Source organism: Rhizophagus irregularis, chromosome 27, assembly GCF_026210795.1.
Source record: "Rhizophagus irregularis chromosome 27, complete sequence".
Classification (NCBI taxonomy): domain Eukaryota; kingdom Fungi; phylum Glomeromycota; class Glomeromycetes; order Glomerales; family Glomeraceae; genus Rhizophagus; species Rhizophagus irregularis.
The window spans coordinates 847,819-871,351 of record NC_089455.1 but is presented as its reverse complement, the minus strand read 5'-3'; the positions used below and the strand labels follow the sequence as shown (position 1 = coordinate 871,351).

The 23,533-nt window shown below is 27.4% G+C and overlaps 6 protein-coding genes across 7 annotated transcripts; 5 read left to right on the top strand and 1 right to left on the bottom strand.

Annotated features, from left to right (window-relative positions):
* The first annotated feature begins 3,099 nt into the window (after window positions 1-3,099).
* Window positions 3,100-6,724, top strand: OCT59_018096 (uncharacterized protein). The gene is made up of 4 exons (XM_066148537.1): window positions 3,100-5,089; window positions 5,339-5,407; window positions 5,496-5,941; window positions 6,118-6,724. Exons 1-4 carry the CDS (start codon window positions 3,316-3,318, stop codon window positions 6,325-6,327), a joined length of 2,499 nt encoding a protein of 832 aa, XP_066004458.1. The 5' UTR covers window positions 3,100-3,315; the 3' UTR covers window positions 6,328-6,724.
* Window positions 6,725-7,302: 578 nt separating this feature from the next.
* OCT59_018095 (uncharacterized protein) lies at window positions 7,303-9,144 on the top strand. Its single transcript, XM_025318024.2, has 6 exons — window positions 7,303-7,843; window positions 7,931-8,173; window positions 8,245-8,293; window positions 8,367-8,491; window positions 8,569-8,777; window positions 8,868-9,144. Exons 1-6 carry the CDS (start codon window positions 7,448-7,450, stop codon window positions 8,995-8,997), a joined length of 1,152 nt encoding a protein of 383 aa, XP_025177184.1. The 5' UTR covers window positions 7,303-7,447; the 3' UTR covers window positions 8,998-9,144.
* Window positions 9,145-9,562: 418 nt separating this feature from the next.
* OCT59_018094 (uncharacterized protein) lies at window positions 9,563-11,669 on the bottom strand (the record flags this gene model as incomplete). The annotated part of the gene is made up of 9 exons (XM_025318025.2): window positions 9,563-10,176; window positions 10,492-10,556; window positions 10,638-10,778; window positions 10,868-10,936; window positions 11,019-11,047; window positions 11,125-11,181; window positions 11,269-11,365; window positions 11,454-11,534; window positions 11,616-11,669. 9 exons carry the CDS (start codon window positions 11,667-11,669, stop codon window positions 9,714-9,716), a joined length of 1,056 nt encoding a protein of 351 aa, XP_025177185.1. The 3' UTR covers window positions 9,563-9,713.
* Window positions 11,670-12,470: 801 nt separating this feature from the next.
* OCT59_018093 (uncharacterized protein) lies at window positions 12,471-16,735 on the top strand (the record flags this gene model as incomplete). Its single annotated transcript, XM_066148536.1, has 13 exons — window positions 12,471-12,788; window positions 13,078-13,465; window positions 13,538-13,605; window positions 13,672-13,861; window positions 13,983-14,220; window positions 14,316-14,400; window positions 14,479-14,667; window positions 14,746-14,871; window positions 14,939-15,076; window positions 15,157-15,723; window positions 15,801-16,229; window positions 16,314-16,416; window positions 16,484-16,735. The coding sequence occupies 13 exons, from the start codon at window positions 12,471-12,473 to the stop codon at window positions 16,558-16,560; spliced, it is 2,916 nt and encodes a 971-aa protein (XP_066004457.1). The 3' UTR covers window positions 16,561-16,735.
* A 4,164-nt stretch (window positions 16,736-20,899) lies between these two features.
* On the top strand, window positions 20,900-21,582 carry OCT59_018092 (uncharacterized protein). Of its 2 annotated transcripts, XM_025318029.2 has the most exons (3): window positions 20,900-20,937; window positions 21,007-21,175; window positions 21,265-21,582. In XM_025318029.2, the coding sequence occupies exons 1-3, from the start codon at window positions 20,916-20,918 to the stop codon at window positions 21,338-21,340; spliced, it is 267 nt and encodes an 88-aa protein (XP_025177189.1). In that variant the 5' UTR covers window positions 20,900-20,915; the 3' UTR covers window positions 21,341-21,582. The 2 variants fall into 2 exon arrangements, with proteins under 2 accessions (XP_025177189.1, XP_066004456.1); XM_066148535.1 differs by having other exon boundaries at window positions 20,900-21,175.
* A 402-nt stretch (window positions 21,583-21,984) lies between these two features.
* On the top strand, window positions 21,985-23,458 carry OCT59_018091 (uncharacterized protein; the record flags this gene model as incomplete). Its single annotated transcript, XM_066148533.1, has 6 exons — window positions 21,985-22,386; window positions 22,461-22,542; window positions 22,620-22,813; window positions 22,889-22,955; window positions 23,052-23,094; window positions 23,161-23,458. Exons 1-6 carry the CDS (start codon window positions 22,033-22,035, stop codon window positions 23,456-23,458), a joined length of 1,038 nt encoding a protein of 345 aa, XP_066004455.1. The 5' UTR covers window positions 21,985-22,032.
* Between the last annotated feature and the right edge of the window lie 75 nt (window positions 23,459-23,533).

Genomic DNA, 23,533 nt, shown 5'->3' with positions numbered 1-23,533 from the left:
AAACTTTTTGACAATTGTTTAAAAAAAATTTTTTTTAAAAAAAATTAATTTTTAATAGTTTTTTTAATAGTTTTTTTTTTCTGCAACCTCTACATTTCTATCATTACAATAAAATGTAATATTACACAACAATACTTCCTGCATCAATAATAAGGTGGCTTATCATACTTTTTTGTGGAGTTTACGGTATGTACGATATGCATGTATCATGCAATTACGCATTTACCGTTAAAATGCGTGCAAAGGTATGTATACAGTACTTTAAATGTACTGAATCCTGAATCCCTGTCAAAATAAAATAAAGAAAAAAAAAAAAATTTCAGGGCGTAAAAGTTTCTTTTTTTCTTTTCTTTCACGGAAGATATATCCGAAAGAGTAATTTACTAAAATTAATCTTATACGAAGATTTTTACCTAGTTAGATTGTCCTATTTATTGTTGTTTATCGTACATAATCTATACATTAAAAATGCATTTTTTTTTTTAAATGAGTAAAACGAAAGGGTTAATTTCTATACAGAATGCATAATCAACCAACATATAAAAGGGTTTAATGTAAGAATTGACGCGTGACACAAGTATGACACGGGAAAAAACCTAAAATTATTTTGTTAGGTGGGTCGTAACGATCTTTAACTTTTAATGATAATGTAATTACCGAATATCCGAAGGATTTAATAACGGTATATAAAAAATTCCCTGATTTGAGTTGATTGATTTGTTTAAAACAAACGGGTTGATCCTTTTGTGATTATTAGAAATTATTTTCACCGAACAAAGATGTGCAAAGGTTAAAAAAAAAAAAAAAAAAAAAAATTTTTTTTTTTTGATGTAATTTGATTCTCCATTAGAAAATTTATTGTGGAAGGGTCCGAGAACAAACAAAATCTTACCACGTATCTTGCATTTTATTTATTTTATTTTTAATAATCTATAATTAATCATATGAAATAGATAAAATTATCAAAAGATTATTAGATAGATATTATCTTTTACTCTTCTCTATTTATTTACCTACAAATTTTTTTTAAAAATAGATGGATAATTTTTATAGTAATGTGGTGTAACCAAAATTCTTTTTTATGTCATTCCTTTTTAGTTAATTTCATTTAATTTTAATTTTCTATTCTCGTAATTAATTGTAAAAATTATTATCTTGATGTGGAGGGAATAATAATAATAATAATAATACCCATTTTTTAAATGAGAGAGTTAGAAGAATTGATTATGGTAGAATTTATTTTTAGAAATTACAGTATTATGAAATCTTTTTTTACCAAAAAATCCCAACAATTTCCTTTTCATTATAGGAAACGTGGTAAGGAATGTTTAACGTAACACCAATATTAAGTTTAATTGATGGTTCGAGTTCGAGAGGTATATAATATATATATGGCATGTTATATACAAGAATATATGTTATTATGTTATATATATATAAATGATACGTTATTATGTTATATATGTTATTATGTTATATATATATATATATAATATGTTTATTATGATTATATAATATATATAATGGATGTATAATGGAAAAAAGAGGGGTAACAAATAAAGTGTATCAGAAGTAAATGCGTTCAAACTAAGTTTAAACTGAGTTTAGACCTTGAATAAACTAGTTTATAAACAAGATTTTAAACCTGATTCTATACTTGATTTTTTTGAAACGTAAGAAAAATGATTTCATATCTGCAATTGAGAATCGGTGGTAAAAGAAGAAAGGAAGAATATTTGTTTTAATGTATCGTAAATCTAACTTTAATAATCTCGCTTCTTTTATATATATATATATATATATATAAAATTGTAATAATTTAATATTTACAAAAAAAATAAATTTATTAATAATTCCTTTATATAGGATAAATGATATATTTTGTTGTGTAATAATAAAAAGTAATTTAAAAAAATATTTTTTTTATTTTCTTCTAACAATCATTGTAAATTATTATTTTTTCTTTTGATGCGGAATGAAAAATTACATATTTTTTATTTAATCCAAAAGAGGTTATTTTTTAAAATCGAACAATTTCAATTATTATCGTTTCAGAATCTGTTTGAAATTTTTTAGTTTTTTTTTTCATTACATACTATTAGAATGAATTTGATCATTTGCATTTTTTTTTTTATTATATTTTATTTTAAAATTATTCCGAGAAAGAGAGATATATCAAAATTCGATCATTTTCTCCCTCTCCTCATTCTTTTTACATTTCTCCTCATAATATACATAATAAAGTAAGTAAATAATAAATAATAATAAATAAATAAATAATAGATATTTATTATCAACAATATTTAAAATAAATAATATTATTATAAAAATTACGTTTATATAATAAAACTTTTCTTGTAAAACAAAAGCATGTGTGCATGATACATAATTAACTCTATTTAGAAGGGAGGCCAAGGATTTCTTGGAGAAGAAAAAAAAAAAGAAAAAAAAAGAAAGGATGGATGTTCATGCAACATTTTTTTTTTTAACAACTAAATGTTACAATATTAAAATAAACTAATACTTTAAATAGTTTATTTACGTATGTACTTTATGTACTTAATCAATTTTATACTACTTTATATTTACAATAATGGTAATATAAATTATATAAAATACATAATAGGTAAAATAATTCAACTGTTTCCCAGATTTCCCATTAATCTCATTAATCTCCTCCCCGCATAAGTCGCATAGACATTCTGGACAAATATTGTTTATATTGTAATATATATTTTCTTTTTACTATTTAAATAACGCTTTCTTTTCCTTGTTATTTTTCTTTTTCTTTCTAAAAAAAAATAATTTTTTGAAATTTTTTTTTCTTTTTTAAACGAGAGAAAAAGAAAAAAAAAACCCCCCGGTTAAAAAAAATAAAAAGAGAGAGAGAGATAAACAAATACAAAATAAAAACATAAAAACAAAAAAAAAAAAACAAATATAATTTAAACTAAAAATATATATATTTTATTTTATATTTGTTCATCAATCATCCCTTTTTTTTACAAATTTATATCGGTTATATCATTTATATATCATAAATATTTTTCCGTTTATAAAAGTGGCAAATAATAAAAAAAAAAATTAATTTGTGTATATATATATATATATATAGCCACAACAGAATAAGAAAGAAAACTTATTTCCCTCTCCCTCTTTTTTCTCCTTTTCTAAAAAAAAAAAAAATTTGATATTTTTTTTTTTTTATTTATTATATATTCCTATTTTTATCAAAAGACGCACTTTTTTTTTCTAAAAAAAAAAGAAAACCCTAAATATATTCCCTATTTTAATCTTGTACCTTTAAAAAAAATCATGAAACCTTTAGGTAAAACTTCGAGTAACGGTTCCAATACCGAAAACGGAGATAATAAAAGTAATAGTTTATTATCAAAAATGAAAAGTCTCCGAAAGAAAGACAGAAATAGCATCGTCATCGATGATAATAATAATAATAATAATAATAATACTGTTAATAATAAAAGAAATAGTATTATGAACATGAACATTAAAAATCGAAAAAGTTTTGCTTTACCTGATGAAACTCAACATGATGGTGAAAAATCGGTTCAAAAATTAAAAGATGAATTGGATAAAATTAGATTAGATAAAGAAGTTGAACGTCAACAAAAATTGGAACTTGAAAAACTTAATAAAGATTTATTAAGTCAAGTTGAAAAATTAACTAATGATATTAATAATCTTAATAATAATAAAGATACTAATAATGTTGTTGTCGATGATGATACTGTTGATGACGTTAAATCCGATCAGCAATCACGTGATATCGTTAATGACGTTAAAGAAAAAGAATTAAAAGACGCTTTGGCTGAGAAAGAAAAAGAATTAAATGACGCTTTGGCTGAGAAAGAAAAACAATTAAATGATGCTTTAACTGAAAAAGAAAAAGAATTGGAACAATTAAAAAATGATTTAAATCAAAAAGTTTCTACTATTAATCAACTTGAATCTGATTTATCAAATTCTAAACAAGAAATTATTAATGAAAAATCTGAATTGGAAAAAATTAAAATTGAACTTCAAGATCAAAAATCTTGCGTAGAAAATTTAACAAAAGAACTTTCTATTAATAAACAAGAAGCTCAAGATTCTGTTAATAAATATCAATCGGAATCTCGTGTTGCTTTGGAAGTTAATAAACATGAAATTAATGAATTAAAAGCTCAAAAGGATCAACTTCTTTCTAATATTCAACAATTAAATAATGATTTAACTTCAAGTAAAAGTGAAACTGAAAAATATATGAAATCTAATCAATCTATTCAAGAAGAACTTGATAATGTTAAATCTCGTTTAAAATCTATTAATGAAGAATCTGAAAAAATTATTAAAGAAAATTCTGATAAAGTTGTTTTAATTAATCAACTTAAATCTGATTTAATTAAAGAATCTGATCTTCTTAAAAAACATCTTGAAGAAAGAGAAAAACAAAATACTGATTATGAAAAATTACTTGATCAACTTAATTTAACAAAAGAGGAATATGAAAATAAAATCAATCAATTAACTTCGGATTTAATTAAATCACAAGAAGAAGTTGAAATCGCTAAAACTGAAAATTCTGTTGATAAATCAGTTCAAGATCGTTTGAAAAATATTCAACAAGAAAATGATTTATTGATTTTTCAAATTAAAAAACTTAATGATGATCTTTCAAATCGTGATTCTACTTTAAATCTTGCAAATTTAGAATTACAATCTGTTACTGATCAACGTAATGAAGCTTTACGTGAACTTGAAAATGTTAAATCTGAATTAGGAAGTGCTGTACATAATATACATAATATTAAAAATGATTTAGATAATCAAAGTAATGCTATAAAAGATTTACGTTTAAAACTTGAATCTAAAGAAAATACGATTCAACAACAAAAGAATTCATTATCTAATATGGTTCCAAAAGAACAATATAATTCTTTAAGTGAAAATCTTGCGCAATTCAAATCCGAATTCCAATCCGTGGAAAATTTGAAAAGTGAATTAGCTAGTACTAAAGCTGAATTGAAAGCTGCTAAAGATGCAGAAGATTGGATAAAGAAACGTAATAATACTTTAACTCAGAAATTAGGTATGTATATTATTATATAATCAATTTTCTGAAAGTATCTTTCGAGGTATTTCTTTGAAGGTATCTCTCGAAACATTTTTTGAGGTATTTCTTTGAAGTATCTCTCGAGGTATCTCTCGAGGTATCTCGAAAAAATCTTCTTTCGAAGTGTCTTTCGACGTGTCTATTGACGTGTCTATCGACGTATTTTTCAGAGATTACTTTTTAATCTTCTCTATTCTTTCTTTTCTACCCCCTCCCCGTATTTAGAACAACTAAAACAACTCGAAAATAATAACTCCATGCTACAAAAACAAGTTGCCGAGTTAAGCCCTAAAGGTATATAATTCATCATATTTAATTTTTTTTTTTATATTCGCATTTTCGATTTGTTATATTAATTTCCTTTTATTTCCTCTTTTTATAGCTCGTAGTGTAGATAAATTAATGTCAGATGTTGAAAAATTGAGAGCTGAGAATGGAAAATTAAAAACCGAAAAAGCTGAATCATTAAGAAAAGCGCATGAGTTAGAGAAAAAGTGTAAAGAATTGGGGTCAACATCCACTTCACCTATTTCACCAGCGTCACCTACGTCACCTACGTCTATAACTTCGCGATCTCCCAAATTTTCGTCTAAATCGTTAGCAATGACAAATGGGGATGCATCAAATGATGTTACATCAACATCAAACGTTGTTGAACCACAAAATACTAAACAAAAACGTAAAAGCGCTATTGAACCTTTACAGTCATATACTATTGAGTCTAATGAAATTAATAGTAGTAATAATCAGCCCGTACCAAGGCCAAAGAAAGATACCGATGAAGGATGGATTACTGTTAAGAAAAGAAATTCGAAGAGGAACAGCACGGTAATAGATCATAATTAATATATTAAATTAAATGATTATTTTGGAGAAAAGGCGATTAAATTGATCAAATTTTTGATATATTTCACCAATCACCATCAATCAATTACCATAAAAAATTACATAATCCATTTTCTCTTCCCATTTCTACTCTCTATACTTATTTGTTAATATTAAAGGCGACGAACAGTATCAATAACAACAACGCGGTGGGAGAATCATCTAAAAATCATCAATCTTTAACCAAACAATCTTGGGTTTTGTTCGTTTTTAAAGTCTTATTAATTACTCTTTTATTTATCGCGATTGATTATATATTTAATATAAGTGAAGGTACAACAAAATTTGGTTTTTTACTTGATTATTACAAAACTTATCATATTTATTAAATGTATATTTAGTATTATTTATTATTATTTACATTTAACTGCTTTTTTGAGGTTTAGTTTATAGTTTCGGCATTATTTTTTAAAAAAAAAGTACTTATCATTTTAGACATTTTCTTTTATGTATAGTGTAAATATATATATATGCATTTCCAATTTCATTTCTTTTTTTTTGGTCACTTTTTTATTTTAATTTTTATTTAGGGTTCGTTTGAGTTTTTCTTATTTTTATTCATTTATTTTACATTAAAAAAAAATTATATTCTTTTTTTTTTATTAAAAAAAAAATAATAATTTTTTTATCATCATTTATTTATTAACTGTATTTCCAGATATAATTTTTTAAAATCAATCTAATTTTTTTTTTTATTTTATCTCAAATAATTCAAATCAATAATCCCAAAAGTATCAGTCCATTTTAATATACCATCGTATTATTACCTAATAATTAATTATTCATTACCAAAAAAAAAAAAAGGAGTGCAGATAAAACGGAATTAGATTAGAGAAAAAAAAATATAATCTTGTATAGAAATAAAGATTATACATTTTTTATGATTAATGGGGTTTTGTACATAATATCAATAAAAAAAAAATAGAACGATTTTTTCTTTATTAATAATTAAAATTATACAGTACCGTTTTTCTATTTTTACGTGTGATAATTAATTTTACAAGTGCGAGTGTGAAACTGCGCGACGTGTGAAAATGCATGTGTTGCGGTTAGGTATTACAATCACGCCCAAACCATTTATACCATTTGATACATCTAACATTGCCTAAAGAGGATTCCTCTCTCTATTTTAGCCTTAGCCCTTGCACATAGAGATCACTCACGTGAATTATATCAACCTCTGTTCCAAATTTAATTGACAATAAGTTGTCAGTGCTGTCACTATGCAGTCACACATTTCAAGAATTTCGGATGCACAACATATTTTTTATTACACAATGAATTTCCAGAAATTTTTAAACTTATTTCTTATGACAGTAATCAAAGGAATATCGAAACTGTCTCTTGTTCTATAAAAAACGAATTTATTCCCTGACATAACTTTTAAAGTTATATATAATATTGTGAATATATTTTTATAATTATTCGGTAAAGTCAAAACATTAAACAATGGCGTCAGTTCCAGCTATTCCAGCTAGCAAACGTACTGCACGCAACAATCTCCCAGGTCGTCTCAACATCCCTACCAATTCCCTTACCCCCAGTTCTTCAGCTCCGTCTTCTCTTTCTCCACTTATTGTCCCTATATCAAATTCAAATGGATCTAGCACGACTCATCAACAACAGACTAATGAACTTATCTCTGTGATGGGAAGGATAACTCCACAACCACTAGAAGACGACAGTAAAGATTTTTTTCATGACGAATCTGTTAAAGTTACTGCTCCAGATGGTGAAGAAATAAACCCTGCTAATTTTAGAGAATTGTCTAGGTTGGGTGAAGGTGCTGGTGGGACAGTTTCCAAAGTAGAAAATATATCAACCGGCCACATAATGGCAAAAAAGGTGCGTTGAATGAAATAGTTGAAATCATTGAAATAATTAATAATTTGTCATTACATTCATTTTTACTTTATATAAACATTTATTTAGAAAATCAATGTTGTCCTAGACCCAAAAATATATAAGCAAATTCTTCGTGAACTTCAATTTCTTCGTACATGTCATTCACCAAATATTGTGTCATATTATGGTGCTATTTTGGAAGATAGTGATTCATCAATTGCAATTTTCATGGAATATTGTGAGGGTGGTAGTTTAGATGCCATTTATAAAAATGTGAGCAAAAGACAAGGAAGAATCGGTGAAAAAGTCCTTGGCAAAATTGCCGAATCAGTAAGTTTTTTCAATCAATTTTTATTCGAAATTTAAATGCAACTAGTAATTTATCTGTAAATTTACATTAGGTTCTTAAAGGATTGGTATACCTCTATAGTCAACAAATCATTCATAGAGGTTGGAATTTTATATATAATTATAATTCAAATATATAACATATGGTTAAATATTTACTTTTTTCTTTTTATAGATATAAAACCGTCAAATATCTTGGTAACTAAAAAAGGAGAGATAAAAATTTGCGATTTTGGAGTATCGGGTGAATTAGTTTCTTCAGTAGCAGATACATTTCTAGGAACTAGTTATTATATGGCCGTAAGTAACAAATTATTGGTTGAATCTTATACATTGTGAAATCTTTTGTTCAACTCAATTGTTAATTAAATATATAGCCAGAACGAATTCTAGGTTTACCATATAAGGTATCTGCTGATGTATGGTCTTTAGGATTAACGATAATGGAAGTTGCACAGAATCGATTTCCATTTCCTTCCTTTTTGTCTCCGATTGAATTAGTTACATATATTGCAAACTTACCCGCTCCTACACTTTCTGACGAATATCAATGGAGCGAAGAACTTAAAGATTTCTTAAAGATTTGGTATGGGAATTTTTTTAAAACATTTAATTACTTACTTTTTTTTTCAAGTTACTAATTAAATCTTTTTCTTTTTTTTATATATATATATAGTTTGGAAAAAGATGGAGAAAAACGACCTACACCTAAGCAAATGCTTGATCATCCATTTATTCAATTATCATCACAAAGACAAGTAAAATTGGAGTTATGGATTAAACAAGTTTGGGAATGGAAGGTTTAAATTAAAATATGTAATTAATGAGTAAATTCTTCTTTTTTTTATATATATATAAAATATTTTTCATTGTAATTTACAAGTTGTATACACACATATTATACAAAAATCAAATAACATTACTTTTAACAAACATTACTTTTTAACATTTTACTTACAACTGCTACTTGTATCAATTATATTTTGGACCATTTGATTAATTTGATTGTTGGATTAAAATTCTATTACATGATCTGTTGGATATTTAATCTATTTTATCTTATATATACTGTATATACTGTATATATATTGTTTGTATAAATATTTGATGGTAATTTGTTTTTTTTTTAAAGAATATATATATATATATATATATTCATGTATAAAATATAAATGATAAAATAACTATATAATTAGATACAATAAAAATATATAATTAATATAAATATATACAATAAAAATAACAATATAATTAGGTACAGTGAAAACATGTATAAATATATATGATAAATATAACAATATTATTAGATACAGTAAAAAATAAAATTAAATTATAAATTATAAAATTTCATTGCAAAAAAAAAAACTGTTTATTAATCATTTTATAAAACAAAATCCCCGGGGAAAAAAAAAAATTTCCAAAATATATTAAACTAATAATTATTATTATATATATATTTTAGTATAAAACTACTGATTTTTTTTAAAAAAAAAAATTTACTAAAAAATATGTTAAAAGAAAATTATTGTTTTATATTATTATTATTACCATTATTAATGATATCATTATTATAATATTCTTGTTTTTCATTAATAATTTCTTCTTCTTCAACATCTTTTTCATTGATTTCTTTATCATTATTATTCTTTTCATTTATATTATGAGGGATTGTTTTATTATTTTCATCGGAATAGTTTCCTAATGTTATTATATTTTCATTTTCACTGCTCTTATTCTTAATAGTTGATGATGTCGATGGATCTGTAATCATCTGAAGATTTGCAGGAGTAAAAAATTCAACATTTTGTTCATTATTAATATTTTCAACATGATATAATGTTGGTGTTATAGTATCATTTTCAGGATTATAATGTTGATATTGTGAATTAGTAGGAGGTACTTGATGAGCTAAAGTATTCCATGGTAATGTAAATTCTTGTTCATGTGATTTAAATTTGTTTGTTTTTGGTATTCTATGAAGATATCTAGGTATAGATGGAGAATATTATTAATATTAGTATCAATTAATTTGACAGTTTTGAACAAATTTTGAGCAATTGGTTTTGGATAGGATTCACTTTTTCTTACATCCAGAACCTTGTCCAAAACATTGTAAGTTAAAAAATACACAGTGAAATTCGATATAAGTCCAGAAATCTGGATCGAAAACAGATATAATAATCCGTTCCAGAACTCAACTCATATTTTACTTATGATCTGAATTATCGAAGATCCGGTTTATTGAATTTCACTGTGTATATCCAACTAAACCCATCATTATATTGGTAAGTCATATTTACCCATAACCAACTCCACAACCTAAAGATCCTTCACCACCCCATTCACGATTTGGAACGATTATAACCTTTTTAATAATAATAATAATAAATTAATGAACATAAACCTTTCAGAATTATTGAATATTTCATTAATATTATTATCATACCTCTCTACAAACATCATAATCAGCATTATATACATAAAGTCGAAGAGATTTTCCTAAATATTCTTCAATTAAATCATAAAAATCTGTTTCACTACGTAAAGTAGCATGTGGGGTTCCGATCACATAATCTGTTAATGGAACCTTTAAATATAAATTATAACTTTAGAAAAAAAATCTATATTTCTAATTAATAAAGAGAAAGTGAACAAAAAAAAAAAATCTCTCTATACCAAACCGGCCATTTCTGCTGGACTATCCGGAGCAAGATCCAAAATATGCCATACATGTTCATTAATACTCTATATAATATTGTTAGATAGGGAAAAAAAAACTTAGATTGGAAAAATTATTATAATTTATTAATACAAAAATATTAGTTACCTCATATGAACAATATCGAATACTACAACCTATTTTCAACCAAATCAATTAAAAATTTGGTCTTTTTTTTTACAAAAAAAAATGCGTTGTTTCTTATAATTCTTACCAATTAATCCATCTTGAGGATTACTTGTCCAATCTCTATTTGGAATTAATTTCACCTCTATTTTATTATTCAAATAAATAATAGATCAATTCAATGAATTTATTATTAAATTTTTAAATTTTTTAATAAAAATATTTAATATACCTCTAAATTCTTGTTCTTTTGTAGAATAAATCAATAATATAGCTTCTTTACCGATATATTGTGATAATTGTTCTTGAAAGAATGGACTATCAATATTCTTTCAAAAAATAATTATTCTATATTAATTATTCAATAAAAATAAAAATGAAAAATTCTATTAATTCTATTATATTATTAAATCATACCAATTGAATTCCGTTAATTCCAACAATATAATCAAAGAATGGTTCTATTCCTGCAGTATGAGCAGGTGAGTTCTCTTGTACCTTATTTATAAATATAAATTGACCAAATTAATATTGAAATTGAATTTTCTAATTAAATAAATTGAATTATTTAATAAATACTCGTAATATATGATATCCATTTCCTTTAGCTGCTGTACTCTGAGTTCCTCCCATTTCAAATTTTTTTTTTATAAAAAAAAAACGATATTTTATGTGTGAGGGATGATCACAGAAAAACCTTAATATTCGAGAATCAGATAAGGCAGTTGATTGACGTTGACTCTGTACGTTATTACAGGGATAGTCAGTCTAATGAAGTAATGAAGTTTTTGATGTCACTATCAAATAAATTTAGAAATAAATTGTGAAAATGATTTTATTGGTTTCTAATCAGTACTAATCAGTAACATTCGATATGCTATTAAATAAGGCGATCAATATATTGATAACTATATTGATAAAAGATCGTATGTTGTTGTTCTGATATGTTATGTCTGAAATATTTTTATTTATCCATTCATCTGTAAATGATTATTACTTATTCTACAAATTAATCAAATAAAAAACTTGTTATTGTCGATAATTTTTCATAACCACTGAATTTCATGTGCAAAAAGAATGTTTCATCTGCAAGTTAAGAAATTATATTAACAATACAGATAATTTAAACAAACGAAATTAAAAGACGTGAACATTGAAATTAACCAGAAATTTTTGAATTTTCCCGGTACCTGTTTATAGGATTATTCTCGAACATTTTATATGCATCTTTAAAAAAAAAAAAAAGTTAACGCGCGTTATCTAGCTATATGCAAGATCAACTAATATTGTTACCATTTATAATTATCTCATGATTTTTAAAATCTCTGATGCGATCACCACTATCATTGAATTACGCAGATATTTAGCCGTAAAAAAATAAACGATGTGTATAGCAGATAGTACCGTATCTAAAATTACCAAGAAGCTATAAAAATGTCTGTAATTGAAGGTTTATCTCATATAGTGTTAACCACTTCTTCAGTAGAAAAATATGAGAGCACTGTTCAATTTTATAGTCTTTTTGGTTATCAACCAATTTCACAAGTGGGTTCACGAGTCCTGTCGAATGAAGTGTCTCAGTTTTTACCACGAGAAGAAAAAGTGTTACATTTATTTGGTAAACCTCCTACTCAAGATATCACGATAAGAATTGTGTTAACAACAAACGCGAATGAAAAAGAGCCTTTACCAGAAGAAAAGGACTGGAGACTAGAGCAATCTTCATTAGTTTCTGCGACAAAAAATATTGTGGTATGATATATAAATAGTGATTGCATTGTTATTCAAATTTAAGTGTTACCGTATTTTGTGGGCCATATTACCCCATGAATCATGCAAATTTCAGAGGATTATGCCTGTGTCTGAGTACATTACACGGAGGTACAAGATTCATTAATACCTCGCGTATTCTTGTATTAGAGTATTTGGAATTTTTTGGGGGGAATTTATTACACGTAATGGTACTATGGGTCATAAAATATGGTATATTTTTATTCAAAAGTTTATATTAAACCTTTATTTTTTTCCCGATCAAATCAAGGATGTTGAATCAATTTTAGAATCCATCAATCTTAAATATCAAAAATATACTTATCCTAATGAGTCTGATTCATTAGTAGCGCCACTTTCAGCAGATTTAGTTCATACTGAAATTTATACTCATGATCCACTTAACAATTTGATCACTTTTACCAATAAACCAATTCCAATTAGTAAATCAATTTATCCAATCAAACCAATATCCCCTATTAAACAACAGGATATTTCTAGTAGTAATATATCAACAGAACCGAAAACTAAAAAAAAAAGAATTGGTATGTTGACTAGTGGAGGTGATTCACCGGGTATGAATGCTGCAGTAAGAGCAGTAGTAAGGGTAGCAATTTCGCGTGGTTGTGATGTTTATGCTATTTATGAAGGTTATGAAGGTAAAGTACTTTAAAATTTTCAAAATTAAAATCAGCAATAAATACTATGTAATATTAATTAAAATTATACAGGTCTGGTAAATGGTGGCGATATGATTAAAAAATTTGGTTGGGCTGATGTTAGAGGTTACCTTGCTATTGTAAGTTAAAAAATATGTGTTGAATAAATCAATTGAATATTAAATTAAATGAGATTAATGTTCTAGGGTGGTACACTTATTGGTTCTGCGCGTTGTAAAGCTTTTCGTGAACGTGAAGGCAGATTAAATTCTGCATATAACATGGTTAAAAATGGAATTGATGCTTTAATTGTCTGTGGAGGAGATGGTTCTCTAACTGGAGCGGATGTTTTGAGGTCAGAGTGGCCTGGATTATTAGATGAATTAATAAAAGAAGGTATAATTTCGAATAAAAAAACTATTATTCAATTTTGATTTAATATTATTTTTCATTAAAATGTTATGTATTGAAAAAAAAAAAATTCCAAATACATTAAAAAAAATTTTCTAATTTATAGGAAGGATAACAGCTGAAGAAGCGGCACCACACAAACATCTCACAGTTGTTGGTCTTGTGGGATCCATTGATAACGATATGTCATCAACAGATATTACTATTGGTGCTGTAAGTTCATTGCACAGAATTTGTGAGGCTGTCGATAGTATATCAGCCACAGCTTTAAGTCACTCTCGTGCTTTCGTTATTGAAGTTATGGGAAGAAATTGTGGTTGGCTTGCATTGATGGCAGCAGTTAGGTATACAATTATACGATTTTTAAAATATTTCCTGATATTTTGTATTATTTATACTAATTTTTTTTCTTTTCCCTTGATCCAAATTGATTAAAAAGTACTGGTGCTGATTTTGTTTTTATACCTGAACGACCTCCAGCTTCTGACGATTGGGAGAGTGAAATGTGTGAAATTCTAAATAAAGTAAGATCATTCATATAATTTACTATAAATAACGTTAACAAAAGCAACAATCATCATATTTTATATTTCATTAAATAGCATCGTAAACTTGGTAAACGTAAAACAATTGTTATTGTAGCTGAGGGTGCTATTGATAAAAATCTCAAACCAATAAAAGCTGATTACATTAAGGAACTTTTGAGCAATCGTATGAAACTTGATACAAGGGTCACTACACTGGGTCATACACAGCGTGGAGGTAAACCATGTTCTTTTGATAGAAACCTGGTAGGTCCATTTTCACCTGTGATACGTAGCGATTTATTAAATAATTTAAATATTTTTACACGTTTTATATTAAAATAGGCGACGCTTCAAGGTGTTGAAGCTGTACATGCTGTTTTAAGAGCAACATCAGATACACCATCACCTATGATCGGAGTTCGACAAAACAAAATTACATGTGAACCATTAATGAAAGCCGTTGGATTGGTCAGTTTATATTGATGGGTTGTATGGTTTTTAAGGTGTTTTATTAACCTTGTTATACATAAAATAGACACGTCAAGTTGCTGAGGCTATTTCAAGAAAGGATTTTAGGCGCGCAATGGAATTGCGTGATCCTGAATTTTCTGAGGATTATGCAGCCTATATAGAAACGACAATTGTGAATGATGAAACTCTTTCGAAAAATAAAGTTTGTATTAAACCAACATAAAAAAAAGAATATGATTTGTCTAGAATGATAATTTTCCTTTATTTTTTTTTTTTTGATAGTGTCTTCGAATAGGGATTCTCCATATTGGCGCACCAGCTGGTGGTATGAATCCAGCTACAAGAGCAGTAGTTCGTTACTCACTTAATCATGGTCACACGCCAGTTGCTGTATACAATGGCTTCGATGGTCTTTTGCAAGATAATTTGCGCGAACTTTCATGGCTTGATGTCGATGGATGGGCCGCTAAAGGAGGTTCTGAATTGGGTACACATAAAATAATTGTATCTGATCTTGATATAGGAATGATCGCATATCAATTGCAAAAGCATAGAATAAATTCTTTACTTTTAATTGGTGGATTTGAAGCATATTCTTCACTCGTTGAATTAAATAATTATAGAAATCAGTATCCGGCATTTTGCATACCTATGGTGTGTTTGCCTGCTACTATTTCAAATAATGTACCCGGAACAGATTTCTCTTTAGGAAGCGATACTAGTTTAAATGCTATTGTTGAAAGTTGTGATGCAATTAAACAATCTGCATCTGCATCAAGAAGACGTGTGTTTGTCGTTGAAGTTCAAGGTGGTCAAAGTGGCTATTTAGCGGTTTTGGCTGGACTTGCAGTATGTTAAAACATTAATATATATTTATGTTGTAAAAATTATTGTCGTTTCCTTTTATTAAAAGAACTCCTATTTAGGTTGGTGCTACAAACGTATATACCCCTGAAGAAGGCGTTTCTCTCAAGAAACTTCAGTTAGACATTAACCATTTAATTCGTAGATATGGAGAAGACAAGCAAGGAACAAGTTCGGGAAGATTAGTTCTAAGGAATGAATGCGCTTCTGAAACATACACAACTGATGTTATTGCAAACATTTTTAAATCGGAGGGCCGTGGACTTTTTGATTCAAGAACCAGTGTATTGGGTCATATTCAACAAGGTGGTGCACCATCTCCAACTGATCGTATACGTGCTACTAGACTTGCTGTAAGATGTGTAAAATTTTTGGAACAATATACATCACATCCTTCATCATCAGAAAAAGTAGTATTTCCGAGCATATACACAAATACAAAAGATTCCGCTGCCGTTATTGGAATTGATGGTGCGCAAGTTATATTCACGGTAAGACCAAATGATATATCTGTACTATGTATTTTTCTTAAAAATTATATTGTATGTTTATTTACTGATTATTTTTATTATTAGCCGGTTGCTGACTTATTATCAGAGACAGATATGAAGTATCGTAAGGGTAAAAAAGCTTGGTGGATTAATATAAAAGAATTGGTAGAAATATTGTCAAAATGGGGTAAATTTATACTTTCTTTTTTGTTAATTTAATGGTTGAAGTTAAACTAAATTATTTCTTTTCATAGGATATTACGAAATAGAACCGGAATTAAATCAAGAATTTTATGAGACCCTCGATAATGCTTTGCATAGGAGACTATAATTTCAGAATCAATGGAACTTATTATTATTTAGTGCAGGTTAGGATAGAAAAGAAGTAACTTCATTAATAGACCCAGATAAATTGTATTTAAATTATAAATTAGATGATAAATAATTATAAGTATTTATTATATTATAAAATATTATCTACCAATTTATCAATTTGATTAATTGGAAAACTTATTCATTATTAAACCGAGTTAAAATGTGTCCATTATTATTAGTAAAGAAAAATTAATCTACGCGTAGTGAATGCGTAAGAAAATTTTTTAAAGCATCGAATGAACGAGAATTAATAGATTTAATAATTACTTATTAAAGATCTAAAGATCTTTAAAAAAAAAAATAGCTTGTAAAACACGAATTACGATTATGGTTACACAAATTTGATTTTCATCCACTGCGGCTCGCGTCTGGTGGTTGATTAGATGAGTTTGATTTTAAAAAGGAGTTTCACCAGTTCATGAACGTTCGATATACTCGATATACTCCGAATTATAGTATTCGTGTAATTTAAGTTTTGTATTCACAATTCTTATAATATTCTTCTTTTGCTAAGTATGAAGTACGATTTATTTTATAATAACTTATAATAAAATCTTGACAAGGTATAAAGAGCCTCTCTAATATTTTTTTAGGGTTTCCCAAATTTCCAAACAAGTTGAAGGGCAAGACAATTAAAACCTTTTCATTTATGTTGAAAGCCTCGAAAGAAGAATTAAGTTCAAAAATGATATTAATTTAACTTTGGCCTTATTAGATATGATTCTCTACAAAATTTTGGGTTGCTTCTTGAACAAACATCAATTCCATAATATTTATAATTTTTTTGTACAATGGTAAGCGCTTTAATCGAATTTGCAGACCATATTTCTAAAAGAACATAATACTTTCCTTCTGATAATATTTTAATAATATAACAAAGCTCATCAGATAAGAAAGTTTTAATTGATTCAGGATAATTTTCTTCATTTATAAGCTTGAAGCCAGGTCCTCCTGAACGATAGAATTCATAAGTCTCTCCTGGCTCGAGAGAAGAATTGGTCACATAATTAGGATAAAAATATTGGCTATGTATAATAAAAAAAAATTTCACATTTTATAAAAAAAAAATATCAATTTACAACAAGATCTGAAGTTTTAAAAACTACAACACCCTTCGGGACCAAAAAAAATTGGTGTGATTATATGGCGTGACTAAAGAGGGGTTTTTTCTAATAAGCTTATTAGTAACTGGGACAATGTAAATGTGCTTATAAGGGGGGATGTGACTATAGAGGGGGTGACTATAGAGGGGGCTCTAATCCTATATTCAAACTTAGAAAAGTTTTTCTCCGTTAACTACTTGCCCATTTCCATCTACTCCCAATGGCAGACGAATAGCTTTCTTAGTATTGTCACTCTGAACGGCATGAAACGTGAGTAAAAGAGTATTACATCGCTGGTCTGGTATATCTTCAGGTTCCAAATTTAAAAGCGCTGCTACTTGACTACCAATCAGAGTATTTACTGTTTCTTGATCAATATCATTCAAGAAACCCAATTTTTCTCCGTATTTTCCAGCATCTAATTTTACGTGGAAAGCACCTTCATTTTCTTCTAATGGTTCAACAGATAGGACTGTTGCCGACCGAATATCAGCCTTTTGAAAGTCATCATAATTAATCTCGTCGACATGTTGACCGCACTCAGCCAATTGACTGCCATTGGCTGTTTCCTGAGAACGGGTATTAAGAAGAAAAACGTTACCCTGTGAATCAGGAAATCCAACAATTAAAGCTTCCGATTTAACTCCTGCAATACGGCGTGGTGGAAGATTAACAACGCCTACAACCGTCTTTCCCACTACTTGGTCCACTTCATAATTAGCAGGCAATTGAGCCGAGGACACCTTTTTTCCTATCTCTCCAAAATCAACTTGTAATTTATATGCAGGTTTACGTGCTTTAGTTAATAAGGTAGCCGACAATATTTTTCCTATTCTGAACCCGATTTTTGTAAAGTCGTTAAACTTCACTTGAGCAGCGCGGAAATCGATATAAATTTAATTAGAAAAGTTACAACGTCGATCCTAAATACAAACATAATACCCACCATTTGTAATAGTAGATTTGTCTGAATCCATAAGCTTGTCAATAGTATTTTTTTCAAATTCAAAGTTGGGATATCTAAGTTTTCCGAGATCTGTCCAATATTTTCCTTTTTTAGTTATAAATGGTCAGAGTGATCTTATTAAATATTTTCCTTTTTTCGTTATAAATGGGCCAATGTGACCAGAAAAAAGATAGATGAAATTTTACGTCCCAACATAAAAGAATAAATATGACATATTGCTAAATGACTTTCTTTATATCCATAAGTAAACATTAATAAGAAATCTACATAATTAATTGTGCAACTGGTAATTTTTTATATATACTTTCTTATTTCATTAAACATTTCTTCGGATAGTAGAATAATAGATAATTTTTAAATTGTTTTTGTAATATCACATCCTTTGTTAAATGTCATATGTTTTAATTGTGGCCGGCATTACGTAATTTTGCCCAGAGACGATACACTATAGGCGATGAATAAGTAATTTAAGAATTCATATAATGCGTATTATAAACTAATTTTTTTTTTATTTAAAATTAAAACTTTTATTATCTATTAATTTATCCACAAAAACATATCTATATATTAATGTTTATAATATGCAAAATTACTACTTTATTACTACTATTACTTTCTTTCCTTTAATTTTTTTTAAAAAAAGAAAAATGAAAATGAATGAAATTTAAATATAATAAATAAGAAATAAGAAGAAAAAAAAATCATTTATTCTCTAACCTTATTTCATCCAATAATTTTTCCTGATTTAAATCATCACAAATGAGTTTTCTTTAATTTCTATTTGTTAAAAGACTTAAAAGCAATTTAAATTGTAAGCATATAACTTTTTAAATAATAAGAATCAAAATGCACTTGCCATATATCTGTCAGTACTGAAATAAAGAAAAAGAATAATAAATGAGAAAAATATATGTTTATTCTTCCATTTGTCTTTTAACACCTCTTGAAGGTTGAGGCGGTAAAGAACTAGAAGAATTTGATCCATTGCTAGCAGGTGGATAATGCTGTGAAGAATGTCCACCTGGATATTGTTGATAATTAGCACCACCGGGAGGTGGCACAGAAGCAGGAGGAACACTACCTGGAGGAATACTACCTTGAGATCCAGGAGGACCTTGTGTTGTGGGATATCCTCCAATTGGACTTTGACCTGAAGGTCTCATGTATCCTGTTGGTGTACCATATTGTTGATTTGAAGGCATTGTCGAATTTGGACCCAACGATGTAGGTGAAACCATAGGTGGTCGAATTCCTGGTGATGTTTCAGTGTCAATCATTGGTGCACTTGAAGGTGGACCTCCAACCCCAGGTGCTCCCATTCCTGGTGGTGCTGATCCTATGCCTGGAGGTGGTGCTGAAAGTCCTGGAGCAGGAACAGTGCCAGGTGCACCGACTCCAGTGGGAGGACGACCTAACATTATTGGTGCCGGGGCTAAAATGGAGAAAATGAGACTCATTTAATACTAAATAAGAAAAAATAAGAAAAAATAAGTATTTGTAATTTACCGCCAAATTGAGGAGCTGCTGCAACTGGGACTGCCGGAGACGGCGTTGGTGGGATACCGGGAACATATCCATATTGAGGTGGAAATCCTGAAAGAAAAGTAAATTACTAACAAGATTTATATAAAATTTTATTCATATAGAAATAAATTTTACCCGATTGTCCAGCTCGTTCGTATGCCTTTGTGATTTCGTCAATAATTGCTTGTGCTTTATCTTGTCCTAACTCTATTGATCCATGTGATAATAATAGTACGAAAGTTTGATTATCATTATCATTCAAAATTTGATAAAAAGCGTTTTTTTTTAAATATCACTTACCAGCATAATAGTTCCTTACGTTCATAATATGATTTTTGCCATTATTGTGAGCTTTCCTCACTGAAGAGGAATCTAACAAAAATGCAAATAAGTATTAGCACTTCTTTTAAAGTCAAAGAAAAAACCAAAAAATAAAAAATATTTACCGTGCGTAAGGTATACATCGCAGTAATCTAAAGAATCGTTGTTATTAGAAGTTTTCTTGACAAGAAAAAAAAAGAAAAAAAATGGATTTTATAAACTTACCACAATAATATTTCGGCATTATTCAAATAAAATATAAAAAAAACTAAAAAAATAATTCAAAATTCGATCAAGTTTACCTTATTTTCATATCTGAATCACGTGAGGATTCAAACCTAAAATTATATAAGTTCCAAAAAGCTAAATTTTTTTTCTATCAGCATAAAATTAAAGATGACCTCAGATGGACCTCCAGGTTTTTTATTTGTTTTCCTTGCTTAAAAAATTATTTTTAACAAATTTTAATTTATTAAAATGAATATAGAAATGATAGCTACGCAAAAAGAAATGGCTGAAGCAAAACTTCCATTAGGATATAGAGATTATTGTGCACATTTACTGATATCATTAAATAAATGCCGTACTGAAACTTGGTATTTACCATGGAAATGTGAAGATGAAAAACACTCATGGGAAAAATGTCAATATGAAGAGTGAGTTTTGCGATTTTCCTTTGTAGTAAAATACGTAATTTTTTTTTATAAATGATACGTGTTAATGATTTTTTTTTTGTAATAATAAGTTATATGAAAAGAATGCGCCTTCTCGAGAAACAAAAAAAGAAAGAGGAACAATCGAAATTGGAAAATAAAGTTTAAATTTTAAATTTTCTCTTTTACTGATCCCCGAAAAAATATAATAGATAATATTTTAATATTTAAAATTCTTATTTTAATTGATCAATAACAAAAGGTTATTATCAATATATTTTATTAAACATTAAAAAATCATCGAATTATTTATCTATTCTTTTGTTCGGTAAATAAAACTCTTCTACCAACTTCATGTATATAAAATAAAATAAAAAATGGTAATCAGAATTTTTTAAATAAATTTTTTTTAAAGAAAATATTAATTATACCTTTCGGATCGAATTTGACAAACGATAATTTTGGTAATTGACGTGGTCTAATTTTTGTAAAGAAATATCCTGTGCCAGCTGATGAAACAAGCCTTACTATTGTTGTCCTAAAATGAATTGAAATAATTTAGCTTTCTCGATAATAATATTTTATTTATTTTATTTAAAATTATTACCTTGCTTTAGCTTTCTTTGCCACTTTATATAAATTATATACAAAAATATATATTAATATAATAAATTATTTCAGCGAAGAGAAATTTTCATTTGACTTACTTTTTTATATACTGTATGATAATTCAAAAAAAATTAGTGAAAATTTTTCTGAATGTTTATAAAATTAGACTCGGTGGCTTAGCAAATAATTATGTCGATCATAGATTATCTAAAAAATTCTCTTTTTTGCTGTCTTTTTTACAAATATATAAAATGTTTCGTCCTTTATGTCCTTTAAAAATTTTAATAAAAACTCATCAAATAAATAATTTTATGATAAGTAATCGTTTCCCCTCATTAAAAGTTATAAAAGTCGCAGAACCACGTAGAATATCAACAATATCTAATAAAGCATTCGTAAAATCAAACCGGCATGAAATATCGAATAGAAAAAAATTTCGACAAATAAATCCTCCTCCTTCTATACTTAGAGAAATAGAAGCATTAGGATTAGGAAAACCACGTAGAACAAAAACAAGTCGATTCGCTACTAAAGTTGCTATTGTTGGACGAAAAAAATTAGAAAATAAATTAGGAAATTTAAAAGTTGAACAAGAAAAATTGGAGGTTTGCTGATAAATAAATAATTTATCCAATAAGTGATTAAATATTGAAAATTCTCCTTGTTTAATCGTATATAGTTACCACATTTGTCTTTCTTTGCTGGAGCAAAAATTCCTTCGTCGTTTCCTCCAGAAAGAGTTTCTGAAGTAGCATTCGTTGGTAAAATAATAAGCAATAATTATACACTTAATTACATCATATATAACGTAAAACTAAATTAAATTATAAATTTAAAGGTCGATCTAATGTGGGAAAGTCATCTTTGATAAATGCATTGGCAGATACCACAGTCGTAAGAACTTCGGATAAACCAGGTCTTACACGACAAATTAATTTTTATGCCGCAGGTAAAATATTTAATATGGTAGATATGCCTGGATATGGGTTTGCTTACGTAAAAGAAGAAGAAAAAACTCAATGGAGAGAATTGGTGCGTTAATTCAACGTTTTTTTATTTATCTTTTTTCGATATTTTTTTTAAGAAAATTATTTGTTGTGGGAATAGATGGAAACTTATATATCAACCAGAAAGACGCTTAGAAAAATCTTTGTAATTGTTGATGCTCGACATGGTAAATTATTATATAAAAACCCCCCCCTTTTTTTATTGTATTATTGTATTACGTCTATCTTTTTTTTTAAAAAAAAATGATATTCTTTTAATAAAGGAATTAAGTTAGCTGACGTAGAATTTCTCGAAGTGCTTGATAAGTTAAGTAGAATATTTATTTTTACCTATAAAGAAAAAAATATTAAAAATTTTTTTTTCTTATTTAGGAAAGGAGTTGAAATTCAAATTGTATTAACAAAATGTGATATGGTTATACCCCCAGATTTAGCGAGACGTTATGTGGTAGTTAAAGAAAAATTACAACATTACAAAAATGTAGCTGATGATCCGTTAATGGTATCAGCAAGAAAAAAAACCGGAATTCTTAAATTAAGAAAAGAAGTTTTACGTACGGTTGACGCATTAGAGAAGGCGCGTCAAGCTATACAGAAAAAATCGGTTTTAATTGAAAATGATATAATTAAAGGACGTTTGAACGAAAACTGTGTCACAAAGAAAAGATGATTTATAACAAATTAGGTAAAAGTAATATATAGGTTCGTGATATCAACAGGCCTCCGTGTGATATCAGCAATTTAT